Source organism: Gopherus flavomarginatus, chromosome 16, assembly GCF_025201925.1.
Source record: "Gopherus flavomarginatus isolate rGopFla2 chromosome 16, rGopFla2.mat.asm, whole genome shotgun sequence".
NCBI lineage: Eukaryota > Metazoa > Chordata > Testudines > Testudinidae > Gopherus > Gopherus flavomarginatus.
In genome coordinates, this window is record NC_066632.1 from 24,870,338 (window position 1) to 24,894,992 (window position 24,655).

At 62.9% G+C, this 24,655-nt stretch overlaps 1 protein-coding gene across 1 annotated transcript; it reads right to left on the reverse strand.

Moving 5' to 3' along the window:
* NXPH4 (neurexophilin 4) lies at positions 1 to 20,371 on the reverse strand. The gene is made up of 2 exons (XM_050925682.1): positions 20,268 to 20,371; positions 1 to 959 (listed from the first exon to the last, which is right to left on the reverse strand). The coding sequence occupies exons 1-2, from the start codon at positions 20,319 to 20,321 to the stop codon at positions 216 to 218; spliced, it is 798 nt and encodes a 265-aa protein (XP_050781639.1). The 5' UTR covers positions 20,322 to 20,371; the 3' UTR covers positions 1 to 215.
* Between the last annotated feature and the right edge of the window lie 4,284 nt (positions 20,372 to 24,655).

The following is a 24,655-nucleotide window of genomic DNA, read 5'->3' on the forward strand; positions in this document are numbered from 1 at the left end:
TCCTGGGCGGTTCCGCAGGCCCGTAGCTGATGGAGCAAAGTGTCCTGTCCCCAAAGGGGCTCGCCCCAGGGTCCCCCTTGCCCGGTTCCACGGCACTGCCTCCTCCGCGCAGCCTGGAGAAGCCCATCCTCGGACCCCACCAGGGCGAGACAGGGTCCTTCCCCACCCCCCGGCTGCTGTGCGAGCTGGGTTTTTATTTGGGGGGGCGGGAGGGCTCAGCCGAAGTAGGGGCGGTCGTGCTGGAAGTTGTAATCGGGGCAGACCTTCTGTACCAGCTTGTAGTCAAAGCTACAGAAGGAGACGAAGATGCAGATGACTTTGAAGGGCTTGGCGCACAGCCAGGCGGCGTGGCTCTGCGTGTGCTCGGTGAAGCACACCTTGGCCGGGTCGTAGAGGCAGGGTTTGTTCTTCCGGGCCCGGTTGGTCTTCTCGTACTCCACGTGGCAGTTGAAGGCCCGGGGCTCCTTGGCCTCGGGCAGGGTGGCCTGCTGGAGCTCGGGGGCCGGCGGTGGGCCCAGCACGTCAAACTCCACCACCTTGCCTGGGGGCACGATGCTGACAGAGACGTTGCCCAGGCTGGAGGAGTTGTGCCGGAAATAGACGCTGAAGGTGCCGTTGACGTGGTCCACGATCTTGCCTGTCACCAGGAGGCTGAACTTGAGGGTCTTGATGTTGAAGTAGAAGTCGCCCCAGCCGAAGATCTTCCGGGCCCGGCCCGTCTTGAGCGAGGGCTTGCGCTGGACCCGCTGGCCCGGGGGCTCGGCGCCCGTCTGGTTCCTAGGCCAGGCCCAGGGGCTCAGGGCGCCAGCCTTGGCCTTCGAGGGCTCCCCAGAGAACAGCCGGGCCGGGCGCAGGGGCGGAGGCTTCAAGGCGCTGGGCGGGAGGGTCTTGAGGAGCCCTGAGGTGCCCAGCTCCAGGTAGCCCAGGGTTTTGGTCATGTGGCCCTCCACACAGACCACCTGTGGGGGGCAGAGAGAGGGGGGCAGTGAGTCAGCACAACCCTGCTCCCCAGCACAGCACAGCACAGCCCCCACCCTGTGTGCCCACAGCCCTGCCTGCCCCCCAACCCGTGTCCAAGTCCCTGTGCCCCCTGCCCTGCCCCTCTGTGCCCCACTCCCCAGCACAGCCCTGCCCTGCCCTCCCAAACCCTGCCAAACTCCCGAGTCAGCCAGGCTCAGTGCCAAGCCTAGTAGGGTCCCTTGGAACCGGGCCCGGTAGCACCAGAATCGGCACAAAGGCTCTCCGGCCCCAACAGCCGTGTCCGCGGTGTCTGAGCCCCGGGCGGGGGGAGCTCCGGCTGCACCGAGGCGCAGCAACGGCTGGTTTTACGATAGCACCTGAACACAGGTTCCAAAGCTCGTGGAGCTCATGTGAACATGCCCGCACGCCCGTGTACACTCACACACACACGCTTTCACCCAAACACATTCACACGAACACGCCCATATGCCCATGCACACACACACACACACACACACGCTCTCACCCAAACACACACATGAACATGCCCACTCGCATGCACACACACATGCTCTCACCTAAACACACACACGAACACGCCTGCACACTCATGCATGCCCAAACACACTCACATGCACACCCGTGCACACTCACCCACACTGTCACCCACACTCACACACCTGCCGACGCACACTCACATTCTCACCCAAACACACACATGAACACATCCACCTGCGCACACAAACACACGCACTCTCACCCAAACACATACACACGAACACGCCCGCCCGCGCACACACATTCTCTCACCTAAACACACACACGAACATGCCCACATGCCCATGTACACCCAAACACACTCACATGAACACACCCGCACACACTCACGCACACTCTCACCCAAACACACTCACACGGACACAGCTGCCCACACACACACACACTCTCACCCAAACACACACACATGAACACGCCCACCCGCACACTGACACACACGCTCTCACCTAAACACACACATATGAACACATCCGCACACCCGTGTACACCCAAACACACTCACATGAACACACCCATGCACACACACACACGCTCTCACCCGCGCACACACATGAACATGCCCACCCGCGCACACTCACGCACACTCTCACCCAAACACACTCACACGGACACAGCTGCCCGCGCACACACACACACGCTCTCACCCATGCACACACATGAACATGCCCACCCGCGAGCACACACACTCACACAAACACACACACGCTCTCACCCATGCACACACATGAACATGCCCACCCGCACACACACACACACGCTCTCACCCGCGCACACACGAACACACACACGCAGGCGGCTGAGCTGAGCGGCAGGTGGGGACGTGCTGCAGACCGGCGGCGGTGGGTGTCATTCACAGGTACAGGGAGCAGGCAGGGAGCCTCATTAAACTTCTGCCCAGGCGATGACTAAACACAACAGGCAATTTACCAGCCTGGGCCAAGGCGGCCCCGGGGATTTCCAGGCCAAGCCCAACCCTGGGGCAAGGTCGGGTGATTCTGCTGGGAGCCCCACTGGTCCCTTCCCCACGTTCCCCGGCACCCTGCCCGTCCCTCAGGGGGGAAGGAGGGTGGCACCGGGCACCATCTCGGCAGGACAGTTTTCAGGCAGTTTCTAACTAAATGAAACAGGCACCTGGCAGCTCCTTGGCACCCACGGCGGCAGGTTCATTAACACCTGTGCTGGCATGTTCCAGCCCCATTAAAATGCAGGTGGGTGGGCGGGGGCAGGGGAGCCCAGCACCGCCTCCCTGGGAAGCCTGATTGTATTATACGGAGCCTCTGATCTGCAGCTGAAATTACAGGGCCCCCGCCAGGCCGAACGCTGTGGATCCTGCCCCCGGCGGAAGGGTGCATGGGGAGACGCCGGGCAGGGCCGCTGGAATGCCCCACGCCTACAGCTTCTGCTGAGCTGGCAGATCCTGGGCCGCAGCCTCCCCCGCCCCTTAAACCCAGCCCGGGGGCCCTTGGAACAAGCTGACACTGGAAAGCCCCCCCCCCCCGTGATGAGCCCCCGCCTTCCCCAGGCAGCGGCTCTTAACCCAGGGACTCCAGGCACCATGCAAAGATCCACACACACACTCCCAGGGGGCTGGGGCGTACCGTTCCCCTGTGTCGTCACAGGGAAACTGAGGCACACGGCCAGTGGGGAATTTCTCCCAGGGGAGGTGTTGGTAGAGGTAGAAATAGAACCCAGGAGTCCTGACACACACACCACCTCTCCCTTCTACCCTGCTGCCACCCTTCAACTCCACTCCTCCCTTCCAGGGCTGGGAATGGAACCCAGGAGTCCTGGCCACACACCTGACTTCCAAGAAGGGGCAAATGGGTGGGAGGGGGAGGCCGGGAATCAGGACTCCGGGGTTCTGTTCCCGTGTGGTTAAAAGGGGCCATTTCTAAGCTCCTTCAGCCCTACCGAATGGCGGCTGAAAGGGATGACATACAAGCCGTATCCAGCCAAAATGCAGCCACCTCTGGGGCAGAACATGCCTGCTGGCTAAGAGCAAATGGCCAGGCAGTTTGGGACAGGAAGTGAAGGGGGCTGTCAGTACATGCATTGCAGTGTGTTCCCTAGAAGGTGTCAGGAAGGGATTGTGCCAGGTGCCGGACATGCATCCCTGCCCCAAAGAGCTTCCGATCTCCGTTTGCCTGCGAGATCAGGCCCCGTCTCCTGCACTCGGCTCATCCGCCATCTTTGCACCGGCTGCTGGATTTACCCAGCTACGCTCCCCATCGCTCAACTCTACCTACTTACCCCCCCGCATCCCGGCCCCATGCTGGCTGCAGTTTCTCAGAGCTGTCTCCCTATTTATCACCCCCCCCGCCCCCCCTGCAGCTGGTCTCCACCCGGCGTGTCTCAGCTGCGCTCCGGTGGCTTTTGATCACGGCTTGGCCCAGCCTCGTCAATCACTGTCACTTTCCGGCGCTGCCGTGTGGCAGGTTTTTATACTCAGCTCCAGCCGACCTGGTTTCCCAGGCAAACAATGTTGGGAGGGCGGTTCGGAGGCAGGGGGCTGAGGAGCCGGTGTGGGAAGATCGAGGGGGGCAGCATGTGGGTTGGGGACCAGGCTGTCCCAGGAAACTAACCCAATCTGGCCAGGGGCAAGGCTAGTGACAGAGGCGGAATGAGTTTGTCAGGACTCAGTCCAGCTCCCAGGCCCCAGGGGGTTTGAAGCCCAGGAGCTCGGGGTGGTGGTGTGGGGGCTAATTGGCCTGGTCCTTGGTTACCCCATTCCTGTCCCTGCCCGGGGGGCGAGGGGTATTTCAAGCCAGCTTTACACTCTGCAATCTAGGCTCTGCCCAGTCCCCGGCCCCCATTAGAGCAGCCTCAGGGCTGTGCTAACTGATGTGCCGCTCCCCACGGCCCCCGTTGAAAGCTGGGAGGATGAGGTGCAGGGTAAGGCCTGGAGTCAGGTGCCAGGGCCGTCTCTGCCTATGCACTCAGGGCAGCACCCCCAACCCCTCTCCCCGCCAAGCCGGGGGGGCGACCGGGGATGCCCTGGAACGGCTCCTTTTCCTTTCTGCCTCCGCAGTGGCTGCTGTGAAATCCAAGTCCCCTGCCGCGGGGTTAGCCGGCGAAGACACCGCCTGGGCTGGGATTAGTCGCTTCATTCCCCGGTGCCGGGCTTGCTGAGCTCAGCTCGGCTGCCGTGCCGCGTCTCAGCCACTCCCGGGCGGGAGCTGGCTCTGGGTGCCAAGGGGTGTGTGAAGCAGCGCGGTGCCAGCCTGGCACAACACCTGGCAGGGGGGGAGTACCTGGTACCTGGGAGAGCCAGTGACCTTCCCAGCAGGCGGCCCCTCAAGGGCGCAGGGTGAGCCGTTCCCACCTGGCAGTGCCCAGAGGTCTGATGGGACGCGATGGGTCCTCACCCAGCCTGCCCCATGGGGGGGAAGGGGGAATCCAAGCAGCCCCCAGCTGTGCTACCTTTCTCCGGGGTCTCCGACGGTCCTCCCTTATGGGACAGATGGCACCAGCCCCTCTTGAGGAGCTGGGTCTGATCCAGGTGCCCCCCCCTCCACACACACACCTGGGCCGGCCCTTCAACCCCCCTCCAGCCACTTGCCTCCCTTCCCACCCCCCAATCTCTTTCTCTGAACAGATCAGCCTTATCTATATTTCAATGCAGCTTCAAAGCCGGGTGTCTGAGCCGGCAGGAGCTGGAGCCCCAGCACGGGCAGGAGGTGGGGAGGCAAGGGAGGGCCCCCCAGGAGAGAGTGAGACCTTGGGGGAAGATAGAGAGAGATCGGGGGAGGGAACGACAGCGGTCATGTCAATCACCCCCCCGCCCCGTTATCTCCCATCTGCCTCCCAGCCCAGTGCCTGCCTGCGGTTATTAATCCTGCAGCTCATACATATTGATTGGGACCCCCCCCCGCCCCTGTCGAATCCTGCTGGGGGGAACGGGCAGCCTCCCGTGCAGCGCAGGAAATTACCAGGAAATGAGCCCGACCAAGACGCTGCCCGTGATTGCCCCCCCCCCCCCGCCACCAGCTGCACCTTCCGCGGGGCTGGGTACCCCTGAGCCCCCGGGGCTCTCTGCCGCAGATGCACCAGCAGCGGGGGGCAAATGATCCATGTGCAGGGGGCAGCGGGAAGCAGAGGAAAGGCCTTCCCACTGCCCCCACCCCAGCCAAAGGGGCAGTTAAAGCCAGTTCGGCCCCCTCTCACCGGCAGAGCTGTGGGTGGGGGAGAGATCGGGGCTGGGATAACAGGGGCTGCGGGTTGGGAGTGTGGGGCACCGGCAGAGCTGGGCAAGGGGGGGAGATAGCAGCTTTGCCAGCTCCCAGCTCAGCCCCCCCCCCTTGCCAGCTCCGAGAATCCCAAAGCAGGGCAGGTTTGGCAGCCCACCAGCACCAATCGATAGGGGGTGCAGTGCGGGGGGGGCCCCACTCTGCAAATACCTGGGAGCAACAGCCTGGAGCTTAAACACCCCACGGCCCCCAGCTGGAGTGAGTGGGGCTCCTGGGGGGAGGGTACAGAGCCCCTGGGACTATGGGGGGGCACGAACCCTGCCATTCCAAGGCCTGATGGAGCCGGGGCGGGGGGGAGCAGCATTCATAGATCCAGTTTGACCTATCTATGGGGCGGGGGGGGGGGGTGGACAGCCCCAGGCAGGCCAACTGGGCCACCGGAGGGGGGGGGAGATTCTGCACCTGCTGGGCCCCCGTCTCAGCTGGTCCTGCCCCCGTTAGCACGTGGAGATTAACTGGCATTTGTGAGCGACAGTCCCCAGGGGCCCCCCCGGCGCAGACCCGGCCAGGCCAGGGCTGAGCAGCAAACAAGGGGCCGGTGACAGGTCCCATTAATCTCGGCCAGGGGGAGCGCGGAGCCGGTGCTAACACCTGACACTGAGCTGAGCCAGGTGCATCCGTCAGGCCATGACAAGCTGAGATGGGGGGTAGGGGGGGGCTGGTGAGTGACAGGCCCTGGGAAGGTGACTGTGCCACGGCAGTCCAGGCTGCGGGTCGGGAGTGAGGGGCACTGGCAGGGCTGGGGGTGGGGAGCCCAGGGCTGTGCTAGCAGGGGGCTGCGGGTCGGGAGTGAGGGGCACCGGCAGAGCTCGGGGTGGGGAGCCCAGGGCTGGGCTAGCAGGGGCTGCGGGTCGGGAGTGAGGGGCACTGGCAGAGCTGGGGGTGGGGAGCCCAGGGCTGGGCTAGCAGGGGCTGCGGGTCAGGAGTGAGGGGCACTGGCCGGCTGGAGGGAGCCCAGGGCTGGACTGGCAGGGGCTGGGTCAGGAGTGAGGGGCACCGGCAGAGCTCGGGGTGGGGAGCCCAGGGCTGGGCTAGCAGGGGCTGCGGGTCGGGAGTGAGGGGCACCAGCAGAGCTGGGGGTGGGGAGCCCAGGGCTGGGCTAGCAGGGGGCTGGGTCAGGAGTGAGGGGCGCTGGCAGGGCTGGGGGTGGGGAGCCCAGGGCTGGGCTAGCAGGGGCTGCGGGTCAGGAGTGAGGGGCACCCGCCGGCTGGAGGGAGCCCAGGGCTGGACTGGCAGGGGCTGGGTCGGGAGTGAGGGGCGCTGGCAGGGCTGGGGGTGGGGAGCTGTGATGGAGCAGGGGCTGTCTGTGTGGGGGATGGGAGAGCAGGGGGTGACTTTAGAGGAGGGACAGGATCTTTAAGCCTGTAACCTGAGCCAGGTAGGGGGGAGGGGGTTAGCACCTGGGCCCGTGAAGCTGGACAAAGGAATCGGCCGGCTGGAGGAGGGGCCGTTCAGTTTCGGTTTTGAGCTGGGTGATGGGAATTCAGGGGATCCTGTGCTGGGATCCAAGCGCCCTGAACCCCGAGAAGGACTCGATGGAGGGGTCCTGGTTGGGCCTCCAGGCTCTGCTGTAACCTGCAATCCTGTTGTCCAATGAACCTTCTGTTTTACTGGCTGGCTGAGAGTCACTGTGGGTCCCAGGAAGAGGGGTGCAGGGCCGGACTCCCCCACACTCCAGGACAGGAGCCCAGGGCTGGGCTAGCAGGGGCTGCGTGTCGGGAGTGAGGGGCACCAGCAGAGCTGGGGGAGGGAGCCCAGGGCTGGGCTAGCAGGGGCTGCCAGGAATCAGGGATGGGCTAGCCCTGCACTGCCAGGGACCAGCTCCCCCCTCCTCGCGCTGCCAGGGACCAGCCCTGCCCCACACTGCCAGGAACCAGTCCCCTCCTCCTCACGCTGCCAGGGACCAGCCCCCCCCCTCGCGCTGCCAGGGACCAGCCCCCCCCTCCTCGCGCTGCCAGGGACCAGCCCCCCCCCCCCGTGCTGCCAGGGACCAGCCCCCCCCCCCCCCCCCCCCGTGCTGCCAGGGACGGCTGAAGGAGCTTGGAACAAATGGAGCCCAGTGGAGCTGGCCAGACGGCTGAAGGTCGAGAGTGGGGGGGAGGGGGAAGGGGACAGATGGTGCCAGGTGTGTGGGGGGGCAGGTGGAGAAGGGCAGGAATGGGAGGCTGGGGGTACCAGGCAGATGGGGGCAGAGAACAGGAGCAGAGCGGACAGGGGGCAGAGAGGGGACCAGCCCCCATTACTAGGGTGTAACGATCCCCCCCCGCGAGGTCCCACGGAGGCCGGCTGACGAGAGCCCAACCCCCAGGATCCTGCTGCCCCCCACCTGCCTGGGCCCCTCGCGCCCACACCGAGCTCAAAGGCGTTTGAAAGACACAGCCCGTGGCCGAGGCGCAGGCCGGCTGTTCGGTGCCCCCCGCGGACGCTGGCACATGCCAGCTCTGCCACCTCCTCTCCGTTCACTGCTCCTCTGCCAGCTGCCGGCCCCGGATCCCAGCTCCCCCCTGCCCGTGTCCCCAGCAACGGGTCTCTGGGGCAAGAAGCAAATTGCCTGGTGCAGTTTCGTCTCCCCTACACCAATGTCTGCGTCACACTCAGGGTACAGAAGGGAGTTGGGGAACGGACATGGGGCCTTTCTCCTCTGGGGGCACCAGCTCCGATTTGCTCCCAAGGCAGGGGGCTGGCTGGCTTGGGGGGCAGGGAATGGGGCACGGGACCTTTCCCCTCCAGGGGGCGCCAGCTCCGATCTGGCCCCAGGGTGGGGGACTCACTGGTGCAGGGGGGCAGGGAACGGACATGGGACCTTTCCCCTCTAGGGAGCGCCAGCTCCGATCTACTCCCAGGGCAGGGGGCTGGCTGGCTTGGGGGGCAGGGAATGAGGCACCAGCATCACCAAGGACCTGTTAGTCCAGGCCCCTGCCCCATTTACTAAGATGCTGTGGGTGGGGTCAGGGTGCCAGACTTGCATGCCCCCCCCCCGCCACCGGTGCCACCTACTCAATGAGGAGCTGCCCCAGCCCAGCCGCCCTCCACCACTCGGCTTGAGGAGCGACTCCCTCGGCTGGCAGCAGTAGTGGAGCTGTACCATCTGCGCCCCCACCCCCAGCGGGCCGCACACGGATGCCCAGCCGGGCCGTCTGCCACCCCCCGCCCTGCCAGCCACGGAAACCCCAGCACCCCAACCACCATTCATCGCCCATCTCCCTTCCCTGCCCCGCCCCCCGGCCCCCGCTAACCCCGCAGCCGGCACGGCTGTTGTATTAAGGCACCCGGCTAATAAATATTTCATAGCCTGGGGGTTCGTCTTTCGGTTCTTTCTCCCTGACGTGCGTCTCCTGCCTTCCCTGTGCAAGAGCGCGGGGTGGGGGGATGCGCTTCGGGGAGAGAGAACCCCCCCGGAGTGGGACGCAAACCAGGAGCCAGATAAGCTGACGAGGGGAGACCAGAGACAAAGATCCAGGCCCAGGTGGCTCATGAACCCCCCAAACGAAGGGCCGCATGGAGCCAAGCGGGGATGTGATGGGGGGGGAGCTTGACGAGGCTAAGATGAAATTGAATCTCGCTCTCAGAGGCGCTGCATTAAAAACGTCCCCTCCAGTGGCGCAGGAGACGGGGAAGGGGGGCAGTGAAGAGCCCAGAGCCCTGGTTGAACTGGCCCCTTGGCTGGATTATTTAAAGGGGATTCAGCCAATTGCCCAGGCCAGGCTGGGAGACCTGGCGAACGGGGGCGTCTGCTTGTGGGGCTGGGGCGGACTGGCCCTGCACACGCCCCAGGAGAGCCCTCGACAGGGGGAGCAGCTTGGTCTCTGCAGCCTCTCCATCACGGCAGCTGTTTGCAGGGCAGGGACCATTACGCTGGGTGTACGACGGTGGCACCAGGAGGCCTCCAGTGGAGATTGGGGCCCGTGGTCCCAGGCGCTGTGCAGGGAGCGCGACAGTCCCTGCCCCCTGGAGCTCGCAGACTGAACAGACAAAGGGGGGGAAACTGAGGCACCGGGGGCTTGGCAGAGGTCCATGGTGGAGCCAGGAAAAGAACCCAGGAGTTCTCACTCCCAGCCCAGAGCCCCACCCTCAAGGCTGAGAACTGCTTACACAGGTGCCTGGGTCTGGTCCCTGCCCCACAGATCTGGACTGCAGGTGAGAGGCAACAGGTTCCAGGCCCCGGCCCAGGGGCGGCCCTGGCTTCAAGGGGCAGCGAACACGTTGCGGGGGGGGGCTACGAAAACGGCCACTTGGTGCCCCAGGCAGAGCTTTGCCCAAGGTCAGTGGCCCTGCCCCCGCCCGCTCTGAGCTCACAGCCCCTCCCCTATGACATCACAGACAATCCTATGGGGAACGGATGTGATGTCAGAGGCTCAAAGAGCAGAAGGGGGGGCTCCCCTATGATGTCACAGCGCTGCCCTCCACTGGCTGGAATCAACTGCTCGGGGGCATGTGTCATAGTCCCTAGACTGCTGATGGAGATTCTCCTTTAGCTCAGGGCTGGTGCGTCTGGAGCAGGCAGTGAGGAGTTCTAGCCCCGCTTATGCCATGCGCTCATCAGCCCTGGGTAGAGTCTGAGAAATGGAGAGCTGAGCCCAGAACCAGCACCAGGAAAACTACCAGCAGCCCCCAGGGGAGAGTTCAGGGCTGTGGGTCGGGAGTGAGGGGCACTGGCAGAGCTGCATGTCGGGAGCCCAGCGCTGGGCTAGCAGGGGCTGCGGGTCAGGAGTGAGAGGCACCGACAGGCCTGGCTAGCAGGGGGCTGCGGGTCAGGAGTGAGAGGCACCGACAGGCCTGGCTAGCAGGGGGCTGCGGGTCAGGAGTGAGAGGCACCGACAGAGAATCCCTTAGCCCCAGGGGACAGTCAAGCTCCAGTCCGCCCCGTGCCGGCTCTGCCCCAGAGAGCTGCGGCTTGGCAGGTTATTAAGACTTGTGATGATCCCGCGCGCAAGGGCAGCCGGAGCGTGACCCGTCTCCCCCTGGCCTGGCCACGAGCGGCTTGTCGAGGGCTTTGTTCTGGGCTGAGTCAATCCCTACCTGTGCTGCCCAGAGAAAAGCCAGATGCGGCCTCGCGGGGTGGGGGAAGGGGGAGCCAGGATGCCTGGGTTCTCTCTCCAGTGGGGTCTAGTGCTTAGAGCACCAGGGGCAGAAAGTCAGGAGCCCGGGTTCTGTCCTTCCTCTGAGAGTCACTTCCCCCGCCCCACCCCCCACCAGCCGTGCCTCAGTTTCCCCCATCTCTAAACCAGGGAGAATACAATTTCCCTGGGCATGACTCAGAAAGGGAGTGAGGGGTTTCACCCGGCGGGGTTGGGGTGCTGCCCTGCTCCCCTCCTCCCCCCACCACCCCACAGCCAGGAGCACATGAAGGCGCCGGTCCAGCTTGTCCTTTGCAAGCAAAGTTTTCCCTGCAGCCAGAAAACTGTGGAACAACCCAGGCGTCCCCCCGCCAGGCCCCGCTCCCAGACCCACCATTTCACTTTATTATTGCAATAAATGTAGCCATAAAAGTGGCAAGTATCATATACTCGCGGAGATCAGTTTGACTGCGCAATGGAAATGTAATTTCGAGTGTGGCCGGGAAATTTTATAAGATCTTATCAGGCAGGATCATAAATTGCATTTCAAAGTTCCCGTCCCCGCCCTCGGCACGGCCTGATTGGTATTAAAAGGGATTCCGCACACACTTAAGGTCAGACGGTGAATGAAAAACGAGGGAGGGGGAATTGCAGGGGAACATGATCCCCCCCCAACACCGCCCCCGGTGCAAATCTTCTTCTCCCCTTTTCCAACTGCCACCTCATCTGTTACAGTCCCAGGCTCCCCCTACATCCTGCGGGTGCCCCTCACTCCCGACCCGCAGCCCCCTGTTAGCCCAGCCCTGCCCCCTCAGCTCTGCTGCTGCCCCTCACTCCCGACCCGCAGCCCCCCACTAGCCCAGCCCTGCCCCCCCGCAGCTCTGCTGGTGCCCCTCATTCCCAACATGCAGCCCCCTTTTATCCCAGCCCTGCCCCCCCAGCTCCCCAACAACCAAAAGCCCCTTTTCAAGCCCCTCCAGGTTGTGCCAGTTTATTCACAGCAGGTGGGAGGACACGTCTGCCCCCCCCGCACCCCCTATCCCCGGGGGAGGAAGGAGGACAGAGGCTGGGATTAAAAGCCCGCGGTGAGGAATCGGTGCTGGCAGAGACAATCAAGGCTCTGGCGTCTGGGGGATAATTTGTTTCATGTGCATGTGTCGCCGGGCGAGGATTACCTGCCCCGCGCAGCTCCCGGCCTGATCTGTTATCAGCGGAGCCCTTCCCACAATGGAGGGGAAGGGGGGGAGCCCTCCTCCTTGGTGCCCCCTGGGGTGGGGGGCCCAGAGGGGGAGGTGCGGTGTTATCATGGGTCCCTCTGTGTTTTGGAGGCATGTGGGTGCAGAGGGAGAGGTGGGGTTATGGGGGTGCAGGGGGCTATCTTGGCAGCACCCCGTGCCCGCAGGATAGGGGTGGAGGTGCAGAGGACTATGAGGGTGCAGGGGGTTAACTTTGCAGCCCCCATGGCCCCAGGATAGGGGTGGGAGTGCAGGGGGATATGGGGGTTCAGGGGGTTAACTAATGGATCAGCAGGCGCTGTCGCAGTGACAAGGAATGGGATGTAATGGGGGGGTCTCCTTCCATTTCTGTAGCATCCCCTCATCTCCCCAAGATCCCAGAGCACCTGGCAGGTGGGGGTGGGGGGGTCTCCTGGGCACAAAGTGGCACGGTAATGGACTGGGAAGAGCCCGAGGGGTGTGGGGAGAGGCTGTGGCTAACGGCACCGGGATCAGCATCCAGCTCTGCCCCCAACTCCCTGGCCCTGGGGCCAGTTCCCCGGGCCTCAGTCTTCCCCACCTGTAAAACGGGGACGAAGACCTCCCAGCCCGGCTGTCCTGGGGGCACATAAAACCCGCGCAGGCAGATGTTCTCCTGCATGAAGAAATTAAACAGTATTTGTCCGCTGTGGCGGCAGCCGATGCCAGCTCAGCTGCCTGGGACGGGCACCCAGGCACCGCGCCAGCCAGGGATCGACACCCCCAGCCTGGGCACTCGCTCCCAAAACGGCTTTTCCACCCAGCCATCGGGGGGGGGGGTCTGATTCTTTCGGTCTCATCCGTCCAGCCGGCTGGAGGGGACGTTTCATCTTTGCCAGGTTGTTTCTCCGCGCACCGGAGAGGAGCCACGTTGCCGACACAAAGCCGATTGCTGCCTGGGGGCCGATCCTGACCTCTCGAGCAGCTGCTGGCTCCCTGGCAACCGGGATCGGCCCCGGCGGGAGAGACGCAGATGCAGTGGGGCTGACGCCCATCAATCCCGACCCACAGCCCCCTGCCCCGCCAGCCCTGACTCCCCCGTCGATGCCCCTCAATCCTGACCCGCAGCCCCCTGCCCCGCCAGCCCCAATTCCCCCACCGACACCCCTCAATCCTGACCCGCCAGCCCCGACCCCCCGCTGACACCCCTCAATCCTGACCCACAATCTGCTGCCCAGCCAGCCCCAACTTCCCCGTTGACACCCCTCAATCCTGCCCTGCCAACCCCGACTCCCCCACTGACACCCCTCAATCCTGACCCACAATCTCCTGCCCAGCCAGCCCCGACTCCCCCGTTGACACCCCTCAATCCTGACCCGCAGCCCCCTGCCCCGCCAGCCCTGGGCTCCCCCCACACCCAGCTCCGCCAACCCCTTCACAGAGCAGCCACCGATGTGAAAACAGTCGGCGATACACGGGTGCCCTGGGGTGGCGGGTCCAGTCCCTGGGCTGCCAATCACACGCTGGGCACACCTGCCAGGCACACCCACCCACGCCGGGCACCAAGGGGAATGAAGGGGGTTGGCGGGGGAGACAGACACCAGCTCACTCCAAATACGTGTGACCAAACATATGTGATGTTTCCGTTAACCCCGTGTTCACAGTGGCTCTGGGGCCAGGCTGGGCTGATCCTGCTGCCACATAAACCACACACCTTCCTCCTGACAGCCCAGCCCCTGCCTCAGCTACTGTGCCCCATACCCACCCAGGCAGGGGTCGGGGGAGGACCCTGAGCCATGGACCCAGGAGTCCTGACTCCCAGCTCCACCTTCTCGCTCCCACTAGACCTCACCAACCCCCATCTGCCAGGCGCACGGTGCTGTACAAAGAGCTGGAGTGGCTGTGTCCAGAGTGGGAGGATGGGGAATGGTGCGCAAGGGCTCCCCCTGCTGGTCTGAGCCAGGAGCACATGAGGCCTCAGCGGAGGGGGGGCTTGCAATGCCCCCCGACTAATGCACTCCAAGGGGCCTCAGGGCAGTGAACAATCAGAAATCCCCGAGGCACCTGACACAAGCTGAGCTCCCCCCGCCAGGCCTGCCCCCCGGGATTAACGCCACGTGCCCAATTCAATGTGGAGACATGTGGAGGGGGTGTATTTCCATAACGAGGGGGAAGGAGCAGGGTCTAGTGGTTAGAGGGAGGGGGGCTGGGAGTCAGGACTCCTGGGTTCTCTCCCAGGCTCTGGGAGGGCAGAGGGTGCAGCAACCAAGGCAGGGGCTGGAAATCGGGGTCTCAGGGTTAATACCTCACTCCTACAAACCAGGCCCCGGGATCGCTACTCCTCACGCAGAGCGGCAGCCAAGTAACTCCATGGCAGAGCCAGGAACGGAACCCAGGAGTCCTGGCTCCCAGCCCCCCTGCTCTAACCACCAGCCCCTGCTCCCCTCCCAGTCAGTCACACAGCACAAACCAGGAGGGGGTTACGTCAGGCCCAGACGAGATCGGGGGGGGGGGGTCTCCCAAGGGGCTGCAGCATCTGCTCAGAGAAGAGGCCACCTGGCAGCCCCCGGAGACGGAGTCCCAGGGTCCTCGGCCGCCTACAGGGGCGATCAGGGAAAAGGAGCAGAAAGGGGAATGAACTGGGTGTTTCCCGCAGCTCCCGGGCCCCAGCTGGGCAACCTGCAGCCGGAGCTGCCAGCCGCATTGCAGCATGGGGGCCTGGGAAGGGGGGCTGCAGCAGGGCTGGGGGTCGAGGCTCCGGTGGGCAGAGTCCTCAGTGCTCCCGGTGCCTGGCAAACACCTGCTGTCTTGCGTTCCCGCCCCTGGGGGAGGCATCACTCCCAGGATGAAGTGGGAATGTTCTCAACATTGTCTCTGAATACGGTGTGTGCCTCAGTTTCCCCTCTGTGCTACTCAATATCTAGGTGGTGTAGGATAAGGTGCGTCAGGGCAGTGGTGACGGCCGACGGGCTGCAGAGAACGGCCGACACTCTGTAGCTGGCAAGAGGGGCCCCCAGCGCTGCAAGGATCAGCCGGACGTGCTGGAGAACAGACACCAGGTGCCCTGCTGGCCCGGGGGGGGCAGCTGGAAGGGGTCAGTTTCCTGGGCTGGGACTCAGGGGGAGGGCCCTGGGCTCTGCCCTCCCGAATGCACTTTGCTGAGCGTCCCTGGTGGGTGCTAACCAGCCCTGTCCTACGCTGGGTTCCCAGCGACTAACAACACACCTGTCACCCGCTGCCTGGGAGTCCCTGCCGGCCGCGGGGGGGGGGCAGGGCCCTTGGGGGGCATGTCAGGCTCCCCCAGGGGAGCTCACGGCATGACTGAGGGCAGACCCATGAGGTGCCAAAGCCGAGCCAGTTCCTCGCCCAGGGGGAGTGAGCCCCGAGGGGAGACCCCGTCCCAGAGTCCTGGCCAGCTGCATCCGGATCCTGAGCCTGCAACTCCGTGACAACCTCCATTTTGTAGAGGGGGAAACTGAGGCACGGCGGGGGGAAGGGACGTGCTGGAGGCTGCACTGCCAGTCACCAGCAGCGATTAGGACACAGCCAGACCACCTGGTTGCCAAGCCACCCTCTGCTCTCACCACTACCCTCCTCCTTTCTAGAGCCGGGGATAGAACCCAGGAGTCCTGGCTCCCAGCTCCCCCAGCTCTGACCTACATGCTCCATTCTCCAGCCAGCCGAACTCACAGGCCTCAAATCCTCCTGGAACCGGGGTGCGAGCAGGGTGCGGGATGCCCGGCGGCCAGCAGGAAGTGTGACCTGGAGACACCACGGCTCCGCCCTGAGGGGGTCAAGCCCCAACCTGACTAGCCTGGCCCCCCTCCCTCCATGAACTGATTTATCTCAGGCCAGGCCCAGACTGTCACATCCGAACTCTTTTCTGCCCATCACCCACTGCCAAAAACAAAACGAAAAGTTCCTGGCAGAGGTCCTTCCCGGGACCCAGGCATCCGGGCAAGTCGTAGGAAGGGGGGTGGTCTGCAGGCCTGAAGCCGAGGAAGTATCTCCTATCTGCTGCTCCCCAAGAACCTCCCCTCGGCATTGCCCCCTCTCAGCATGAGAGTCATTCCTGGGACCAGCAGCTCCCCATAAGAATCGGGGTCCCCCCAGACCCCCACAAGAGACACCCCCTGTCTCAAAGTGCCTGCCGGGAAGCCAAATTCTGCTTCGGCTGGGGCTGGGGCACTCCCTGGGGCTCGTCTGATCCAGGGGTTCCCCAGACACAGCCTCCCCCACAACCCACTGGCCCTGAACGCGTCACTAACACGGCAGCTGCAGATCCAGGAGCCCGGCTGTCCGGCCAATCCCCCCCAAGCACGGGAGCCTTTGGAGAGCCCCGTCCCCCAAAAGCCACTGGTAGCCATGGCTACAGGTTGCCCTCCCCAGCTCTGGGCAAGGCCCCCCCCCCGCTGTACCCCAAGGTGCTTCCAGGCACTGGGAGGAAAATATCAGCTGTTTGTTTGCAATCTGCGCTCCTCGCAGCCACCTCCCGGGACTGGGTTCGAGACCCGGCACCTTAGTATCATTCAACCCCCCAGCCAAGCCAGCGGCCCCTCGACCTCACCACTCGCCAGGGATTCAAAGTTTCTTGCCACGCTGGGTCCGGCCGGGGGCTCGTTGGCAGGGGGCTGAATTGCTTGGCGGCCGGAGGAGCTTCTGCAAATAAAACTGAATCCTGAGGCCCAGCGGGGGAAATTCCCTCCCCCGACAATGCACCGGGGAGGGGCCGGGAGTCCGGCGTCACCAGCCCCCCCTTTGCCCCTCGCAAGCTGCCCAATTTCAGCCCGTTTCACAGCAGAGAAGTGGGCGACAGGCGACTCGCCCAATGGCACAGAGGGAGAATGAACCCAGGTCGTCCCCCCTCTCCCCAGCTAACTCCCCCAATCAGGACCCACCTGGGGGTTCAGCTGAGAGATTGTGGGGGTCCAGCCATGCCATGGGGGTGGGAGGTGAAACCCACAGCGGGGAACCACCAGCCGCCCCATCCTGCACATTTCACGCCAGCTGGTTGGTTTGCACCAAAATCCTTCCCCTTCCCCCCAGCAGAGCCCCTGGGGCACGAATCGTTGAACAGCTCCTGACACGCTGGAGGTGGCACCCTGTGGTTTTGCAGGATCATGGCTAGATGCATCGCCAGGCACTACAAACCCCGCACCCACACCCCCGGCCATGCCCCTGTTTTTTAAGCTTCACAACAAAGGCCCAGGTAAGAGGGGGCTGGGGGTTAATTTCCCCAGGGCGGCAGATCTGGAGGCATGGGGCTGAGAGCATCACACACACTCACACACACACACACGCGCACACACACACTTCCCTTCTGCAGGATCATGCTCTGCACGCCAACCGATCACACCGAAATCCACTGGCTTCTGCCTTCCCACAACGGGGAGGAAAATCAGAAGAAAAGCCGGCCCTGCTCCTCATCGGATCCAAACAAACCCGCTGGTCTCGGGAGAGACTCAGTCTCCAAGTTAGCTGGACGAGGTGGGCGGGTGGCGAGCCCCTTCCCGCCCCCGAAATCCAAAGACAGCGCAGCCGGGCTGCTGGTCACGCTAACCTTGGGAGAGCAGAAGTGACTGAGACGTGAAAAGTAAAAGTGGATCACCATGAAATCAGATTCTCCCCACCCTGCGGTTTAATGAGCCCAACACATTTCCCCCCACCCCCCCGTTATAACACAGCAAAAATAAAAGAGGGGAGGGCGGGGGGGAATAACCCACCAAGCAAAACCTCTTAACTCCCGATTTGCAGGCCCTGAGTGTTGCATCGCCAGTTACCTGTGAAAGGACTATTACAAACACGCCGGCAGAGGAAGATGCTGCAGCTAGCCGAGGACGAAATCAAAAATTTATCAACCCTATTGGAAGCTCTTGCCGGGCAGGGGGTGGAAATTCGGCTGTTCCCAATCTCCAGGCTGTGGGAGTGGCAAGTTGGTTTTCTGATTATTTATTACACTTTGTCGGGAAGACGGGACCGAAAGGCGCGACGCCCAGGAGCACAGGCGGGGCCGAGGCCGGGTGTCCTTGACAATTGTTTAATCACACTTGGCTTTAAGTGCTTTTCCGCTCGTGCGAACTTACAAGGGGCTTGACTGGGATTCATGGGTAGCACGGCCGAGGGGCCAGCCTCCGTCCTGCCTAATCCCGACACCAGCTGTGGCTATGGCCCAACGCTTTCCTTGGCCAGGCCGGATTTCCATTACATCCATGTCAATCCAAATTTAACTCAACAGCGTCGCTCTGGATTGACACAAGCAGCAGAACTGGAGCTAGGGTTCTCCGAGGAGACAGTGCGTCAGGATGGGAGATGGGTTTTCCCTAGGGCAGGAGTGGGATTTTGCCAGTGCGAGAAAGGGGTGGAAACTATCTGTGGTGTGTTACAGGCGATGCTCGGCCCCGTGCGTACGCAGGGACCAGAACCCTCCAAACACCCCCCAACCCCTCCGCCAGCACAATGCGGAGCGGCCCCAGTTCCCCCCAGCCCAGGCTCCAGCTCACTCCCCACCCCGCAGGCAGGGGACAAACTTGAGAACTGAAGCCGCGTCAGGAAGCGATGTCTGCACAGGAGCAGGAATCGCTAATCTGGGGCTCGTCAGTCTAACGAGAGCCAGCAGCTGGAAGTGGAAGCCAGACAAATTAATGCTGAATGTTAACACTCCCGGTCCGTCTACACTGCAAAAAGCCATTTCCCGCTGCAGGTTTCGGAGCCTGAGCTCCAGCCACCGTGCTAGCGTAAGCCTCATCCCGTGATCCCTGAGCCCCGTGTCCGCCGACAGCCCCCTGCCCCCTCGGTCACTCGGGGCCACGGGCAGATTTGGGCTTTCGTGCAGCACAGACGTACCCAGAGGGTAAACTAACCGCGGGGACAACTTCCCAAGGGCTGTGATGGATACTCCAGCACTGGCAGATTTTTCAGTCAATGCTGGACGTCTTCGAGATCTGCTCGGGTTCAAACAAGAAGGAATTTGGGGCCGGCCTCTGGCCTGTGCCGAACTGTGGCTCAGCCTAGAGAACCGCAGGAAAGAGGTAATCAATACACCCGCTCCCACCAGCCGGATACCGCCCCATGGGGGGGGCGCATGCGCTAAAGGCTGGAACAGGGCTTGCGGGAATAACCCGGCCATGGGGAGAGGAGAGGTGGGGAACAGCTGGGTGAATGGTTCTCCCACAGAGCCCTGCTTGGAGCCCCATGTACTGCAGACTGTGCCATGTGCACCAGATGCACATGCATTGTGTGCTGTGCACACGCATTGTGCATCACGCATGTGCATCGTGTACCAGATGCACACGCATTGTGTGCTGCACACATGCATCGTGCATCACACACATGCATCATGTACCAGATGCACGCGCATCGTGCACCATGCGCTGTGTACCAGACGCACACGCATCGTGCGCCGTGCACATTCATTGTGCATCGCACACACACATCGTGCACAGTTAGAATGACCACGGCCATTGCGGGGAGCTCCCTGGTGCTAATTTCCAGCCTCGGGCTCCAGAGCGGGACAGCGGGAGCCCGGTTCAGCCTTGGGCAGCCAGTGCCACCTGCCCTGCCCAGCGGGGTGCATGTGGGTGTCTCTGTGGGCTTTGCCCAGCCCCGCGAGGCTGCCATGACCTGGCAGACGCGTACCCAAGCAGCAGGGGCGGGAGGAGACAGCCAGAGGTGCCACCCTGGCTATATTTAAAGGATTCGCACGCCCAGGCGAGTCTCTCAAGTCCTGTCCCCTTTGGCAGCTGCCAGACGGTTCTTTTGGCTGCTTTACAATCCGCCCGCCCCCCACCGAAAAATCGCCCGTTTGGGGTTTTATGGGAACACTTCCAAAGCGACAGGGTCTCGTTGCCACAGCAAATCAGCCGCCCAGGGACTGAGAGACGCAGCCCCCGCCCCAAAGCATTCAGCTCCCCGATTGCAGGTACCTTTCTCCACCCCGCTTCTGCAATCCACCCCCCCCGTGCCCCCTCGCCATCCAGCCCACAGCCACCCCCTTAACTCTGCCCCCTGCCTCGCCCCAGCCTGCCCCCCCCACATCCTGTGGAGTCAGAGTAAGCAAGCGCAAAGTTGGGGGAGCACAGCGATCATTCCCTGCCCCCCCCAGTTGCACCCCCCCGTTTAAAAACCACCCTGCAGGAGCAAACACCTCCCCCAACCAACTTCACTTTTCCACGGGGTATTTCTGCTACCACCGCCCGCCCGCAGCACCGTGTCCACCCCCCGCAGCCCCTCTGCGCCCCCCGGGCGGTCCGTACCTTCAGCAGCAGCCAGTGGCTGAAGATCGCGGGCAGGCAGCGCAGCAGCTTCATGGTGGAGGGACAAACCCTCCGCCAGCATCGGGAGCGGGGCAGGGCGAGCTCGGGGGGGCCGCTCAGACCCGGGGGGGCCGAGCCGGCAGCGGCGCCGGCGGAGGCAGCAGAAGTTTGGCTCCGCAGTTCTCGGGCAGCGCAGCGCAGGCTGGCGCGGGGCGCAGCGCAGCTTCCCCGCCGAGGGGAGGGCGTGGGGGGGGGCGGGAACTTGGGGCCAGCCCCTTAATTCCCCAGCCCGCCAATCCCAGCCCGCCCCCACCCCCCGGCCGGGCTCCCTGCGCTGGGAGATGCGGCTGGGAGGGGCCAGGAGAAAGTGACCCCCAAAACACTTACCCCCCCCTTCTGGATGGAGGAGGGGCCAGGAGAAAGTGACCCCAAAAGCACCTACCCCCCCCTTCTGGATGGGGGAGGGGCCAGGAGAAAGTGACCCCCCAAAACACTTACCCCTCCTTCTGGATGGGGGAGGGGCCAGGCGAAAGTGAACCCCAAAAGCACCTACCCCCCCTTCTGGATGGGGGAGGGGCCAGGAGAAAGTGACCCCCAAAAGCACCCCAGTGCCACAGGGTTGAGGGAGGGGTAAGATGACACCAACTCCCCCAATACTTCAGCCCCCCCCCCCAGCTCCTGCCCCTCAGAATCCTCCAAGTTCCAGGGACCCTCCTGATCCTCCATGAGAGTTGGGCGGGGGGCTGAGAAGAGTGTAGGGGTGTGGGGGGTCAGGACAGCCCCCCCATCACCAGGCACCCCCTCAGGCTCAGTGGGCTCCTTATGTGCACCCCCCCAGGGCATCCAGCCCCCTAGGAGTCTTGGGCTGGGGGAGTCTGGGGCTGCCTCCCATATCACAGCCCCCCCGCCCCCCTCCCTCCATACACCCCCCCCTTCCCATACACACACACCCCCTTCAGTGCGGGGGGGGGGAATCCTGAGTCCAAGGCATGAAATCAGCCCCCCTAGTAAATAATAATAAAGGTACAATAACGCCCCCCCACCCCCCTGGCAGGGCAAAGCTGTTTAACTCTGGATAGACAGAGACCAACCCAGCCTGCCTAGCCGAGTGCAGTCAGAAAAGGGTTAACGGAGTCAGAAAGCAGAGGGGGCCAATCATCCCCCCCCCGAACTAGGGCCAGGTGGGGAGGAAGGGGCAGCACCCCCCCCACACGCACTGCTTGTGTATGCACACCGCACCCATCTGCTGCCTAAGGTGTCTGCAGCGCCCAGCGCCAGCCACAGTCGGTCCGTCCTTTCCGAGGGGAAAATATAGATTCCAGTCTCATTCCTCCAGCTTCCCCTCGCAGGTGCCGGTGGGGGCTCCGGTGTGCATGTGTGTGCATCTGTGTGCATGTATGTGCATGTGTGTCTGTGTGCATGTGCCTGCATGTGCGTGTGCACACATGAACGTGCACATGTGTGTGTACTTGTGAGTGCACGTGTGTGCATGTGTGTCTGTGAGCATGTGTGCATGCATGTGCATGTGTGCGCATGTGAACATGTGTGCATGTGTGTGCTTGTGAGTGCACGTGTGTGTCTCTGTGTGTGCACCTGTGCATGTGCTCATGTGTGTGTGCTTGTGAGTGCACGTGTGCGTCTGTGTGTGTGCACCTGTGCATGTGCTCATGTGCATGTACTTGTGAGTGCTTGTGCATGCATGTGTGCATGCCTGTGCATGTGCACGTGTGTGTGTGAACAGCCCGAGGGGACTAGCAGCGTGCGAGGAACAGGGGAAGGGACTCGAACGCGCGGGGACAGCAGCATGAAGGAAGGCGACACGAGGGGTGGGCAGAAGAAGACGAGGCCGGGGGAAGGCGGACGAGGGGCTGGAAAAGGAGGAAGGCAAAGGAAGCCGGGCAGAGAGGGGCAGGAAAGACCCCGACACAGCGAGTAACCAGCTGCCCTGTTCAGGGGTGAGCCAAGCGCTTGCCAGGCCAGGCCGAGCTCTGCCCCAGAGTGGGGAGAGCCCAGACGTGGGGGGTCCGCAGGAGCTGACGGTCTCTCGCCTGGTTCTCGGGGAGGCTGGGGAGTAGCTGGGCCAGAGGTGGCTGATGTCAATGACCCCTCAGTGCTGGCGGTTCCCACCCCAGTTCCTTGCAATGGCAGAGGGGTCGGCAGCCGGCCCACGGCCAGACAGGGATGTTCAGCTGCTCCCGTCCTTGGACTCTCCAGCCGTGCTCCGCCCCTGTCTGCAGACAACAGGTCTGCCCAGCCGTCCTCCCTTCCACTGGGCTGGCGACTGGGGAAGGGTTCTCCTGCTCTTACTGACGGGGAAACTGAGTCACAAAGGGGTGACGTGATTCGCTCACTGTCACACACTAAGGGGGAGTAGAACCCAGGAGTCGTGATTCCAGCCTCCTCTGCTCTGATCACTAGACCCCCTCCCCACACCCCTCCCAGATCTGGGGAGAGAACCCAGGAGTCCTGGCTCCTGGGTTCCTCCTCCCACTAGACCCCACTCCCTTCCTGGGCTGCACTAGCATCCGCTCAGTATCTAGTCCCACCATAGACTAGCAGGGTTGGAAGGGACCTCAGGAGGTATCTAGTCCAACCCCTGCTCAAAGCAGGACCAACCCCAACTAAATCATCCCAGGCAGGGCTCTGTCAAGCCTGACCTTAAACACTTCTTGTCCTGGAGTGTGGGGGAGTCCGGCCCTGCACCCCTCTTCCTGGGACCCACAGTGACTCTCAGCCAGCCAGTAAAACAGAAGGTTTATTGGACAACAGGATTGCAGGTTACAGCAGAGCCTGGAGGCCCAACCAGGACCCCTCCATCGAGTCCTTCTCGGGGTTCAGGGCGCTTGGATCCCAGCATAGGATCCCCTGAATTCCCATCACCCAGCTCAAAACCGAAACTGAACTGCCCCTCCTCCAGCCGGCCGATTCCTTTGTCCAGCTTCACGGGCCCAGGTGCTAACCCCCTCCCCCCTACCTGGCTCAGGTTACAGGCTTAAAGATCCTGTCCCTCCCCTAAAGTCACCCCCTGCTCTCCCATCCCCCACACAGACAGCCCCTGCTCCATCACAGCTCTAAGGATGGAGATCCCACCACCTCCCTAGGGAACCCATCCCAGGGCTTCACCACCCTCCTAGGGAAATGGTGTTTCCTAATATCCAACCTAGACCTGCCCCACTGCAACTTGACCATTGCTCCTTGTTCTGTCATCTGGTACCACTGAGAACAGCCGAGCTCCATCCTCTTTGGACCCCCCCCCCCCTTGCAGGTAGCTGAAAGCAGCTATCAAATCCCCCCTCACTCTTCTCTTCTGCAGACTAAACAATCTGAGTTCCCTCAGCCTCTCCTCGTAAGCCATGTGCCCCAGCCCCCTGATCATTGTGTTGCCCTCTGTCGCGGAGTTCAGGGGAGACAGGGCCCTGCACCCTCCACTCCCTGCGGTTCACCGGGACTCCCAGCCAGCCAGTAACACAGAAGGTTTATTAGACGACAGGAACTCAGTCCAAAGCAGAGCTTGTAGGTACAGAAACAGGACCCCTCAGTCAGGTCCATCTTGGGGGGCAGGGAGCTTAGACCCCAGCCCTGGAGCTCCCTCCATTTCCCCAGCCAGCTCCAAACTAAAACCCCCTCCAGCCCCTCCTCTGGCCTTTGTCTCTGTCCCGGCCAGGAGGCACCTGATCCCTTAGTTCTCCAACACCTTCAGCTGGCACCTTGCAGGGGAGGGGCCCAGGCCATCAGGAGACAGGGTGTCGGCCATTCTCTGTGCAGACACAATCGCCCTGGCCCCCTAGGGCTCTGCAACAATCCCACCCCCTTATCCCACCGCCTAGAGACTTAAGAACTGCATAGGGGAAACTGAGGCACCCACACTGTATTCAGAGGAAACATTAAGAACATTCCCACTTTGTCACACCCTCAGCTGGATTCTCTTCAATTTTTCCACATCCTTGTTGTAGTGGGGGGCCCAAAACTGGACACAGGGCTCCAGATGAAGCCTCAGCAATATTGAATAGAGGGGAGTGATCACATCCCTTGATCTGCTAGCAATTCCCCTACTTATACAGCCCAAAATGCTGTTAGTCACCAGGGCAGGGCTGTCCTCAACACTTGTCTGCTCCAATGGGTGGGGTGGGGGGCAGCTTAGCCGGGGAGGGGGCTTCTGCACAGACTGGTGTGGGGCCCAGGGGGGCTGGCAGACAGATCTTGGGGTGTCTGTGCAATCTCAGCTTTTTGCCCCCCCCCAAGTCCCACATGGCCAGTGCTGCAGAGACAGCCCGGGGAGAGGAGAGTGTAGTCTAGTGGTTGGAGCGGGGGGAGCAGTACGGGGAGCCAGGACACCTGGGTTCCATTCCCCACTCTCCCTCCAACTCACCTGGAAACAACTCACTCCC

What these genes read in the sequence shown, in the direction of transcription:
- NXPH4 (XM_050925682.1), bottom strand. Translation starts at nt 20,321, where the DNA reads ATGAAGCTGCTGCGCTGCCTGCCCGCGATCTTCAGCCACTGGCTGCTG. An exon ending in GCCACTGGCTGCTGCTGAAG is followed by an intron (nt 960 to 20,267) that starts GTACGGACCGCC and finishes TGCCCCCCACAG; the next exon opens with GTGGTCTGTGTGGAGGGCCA.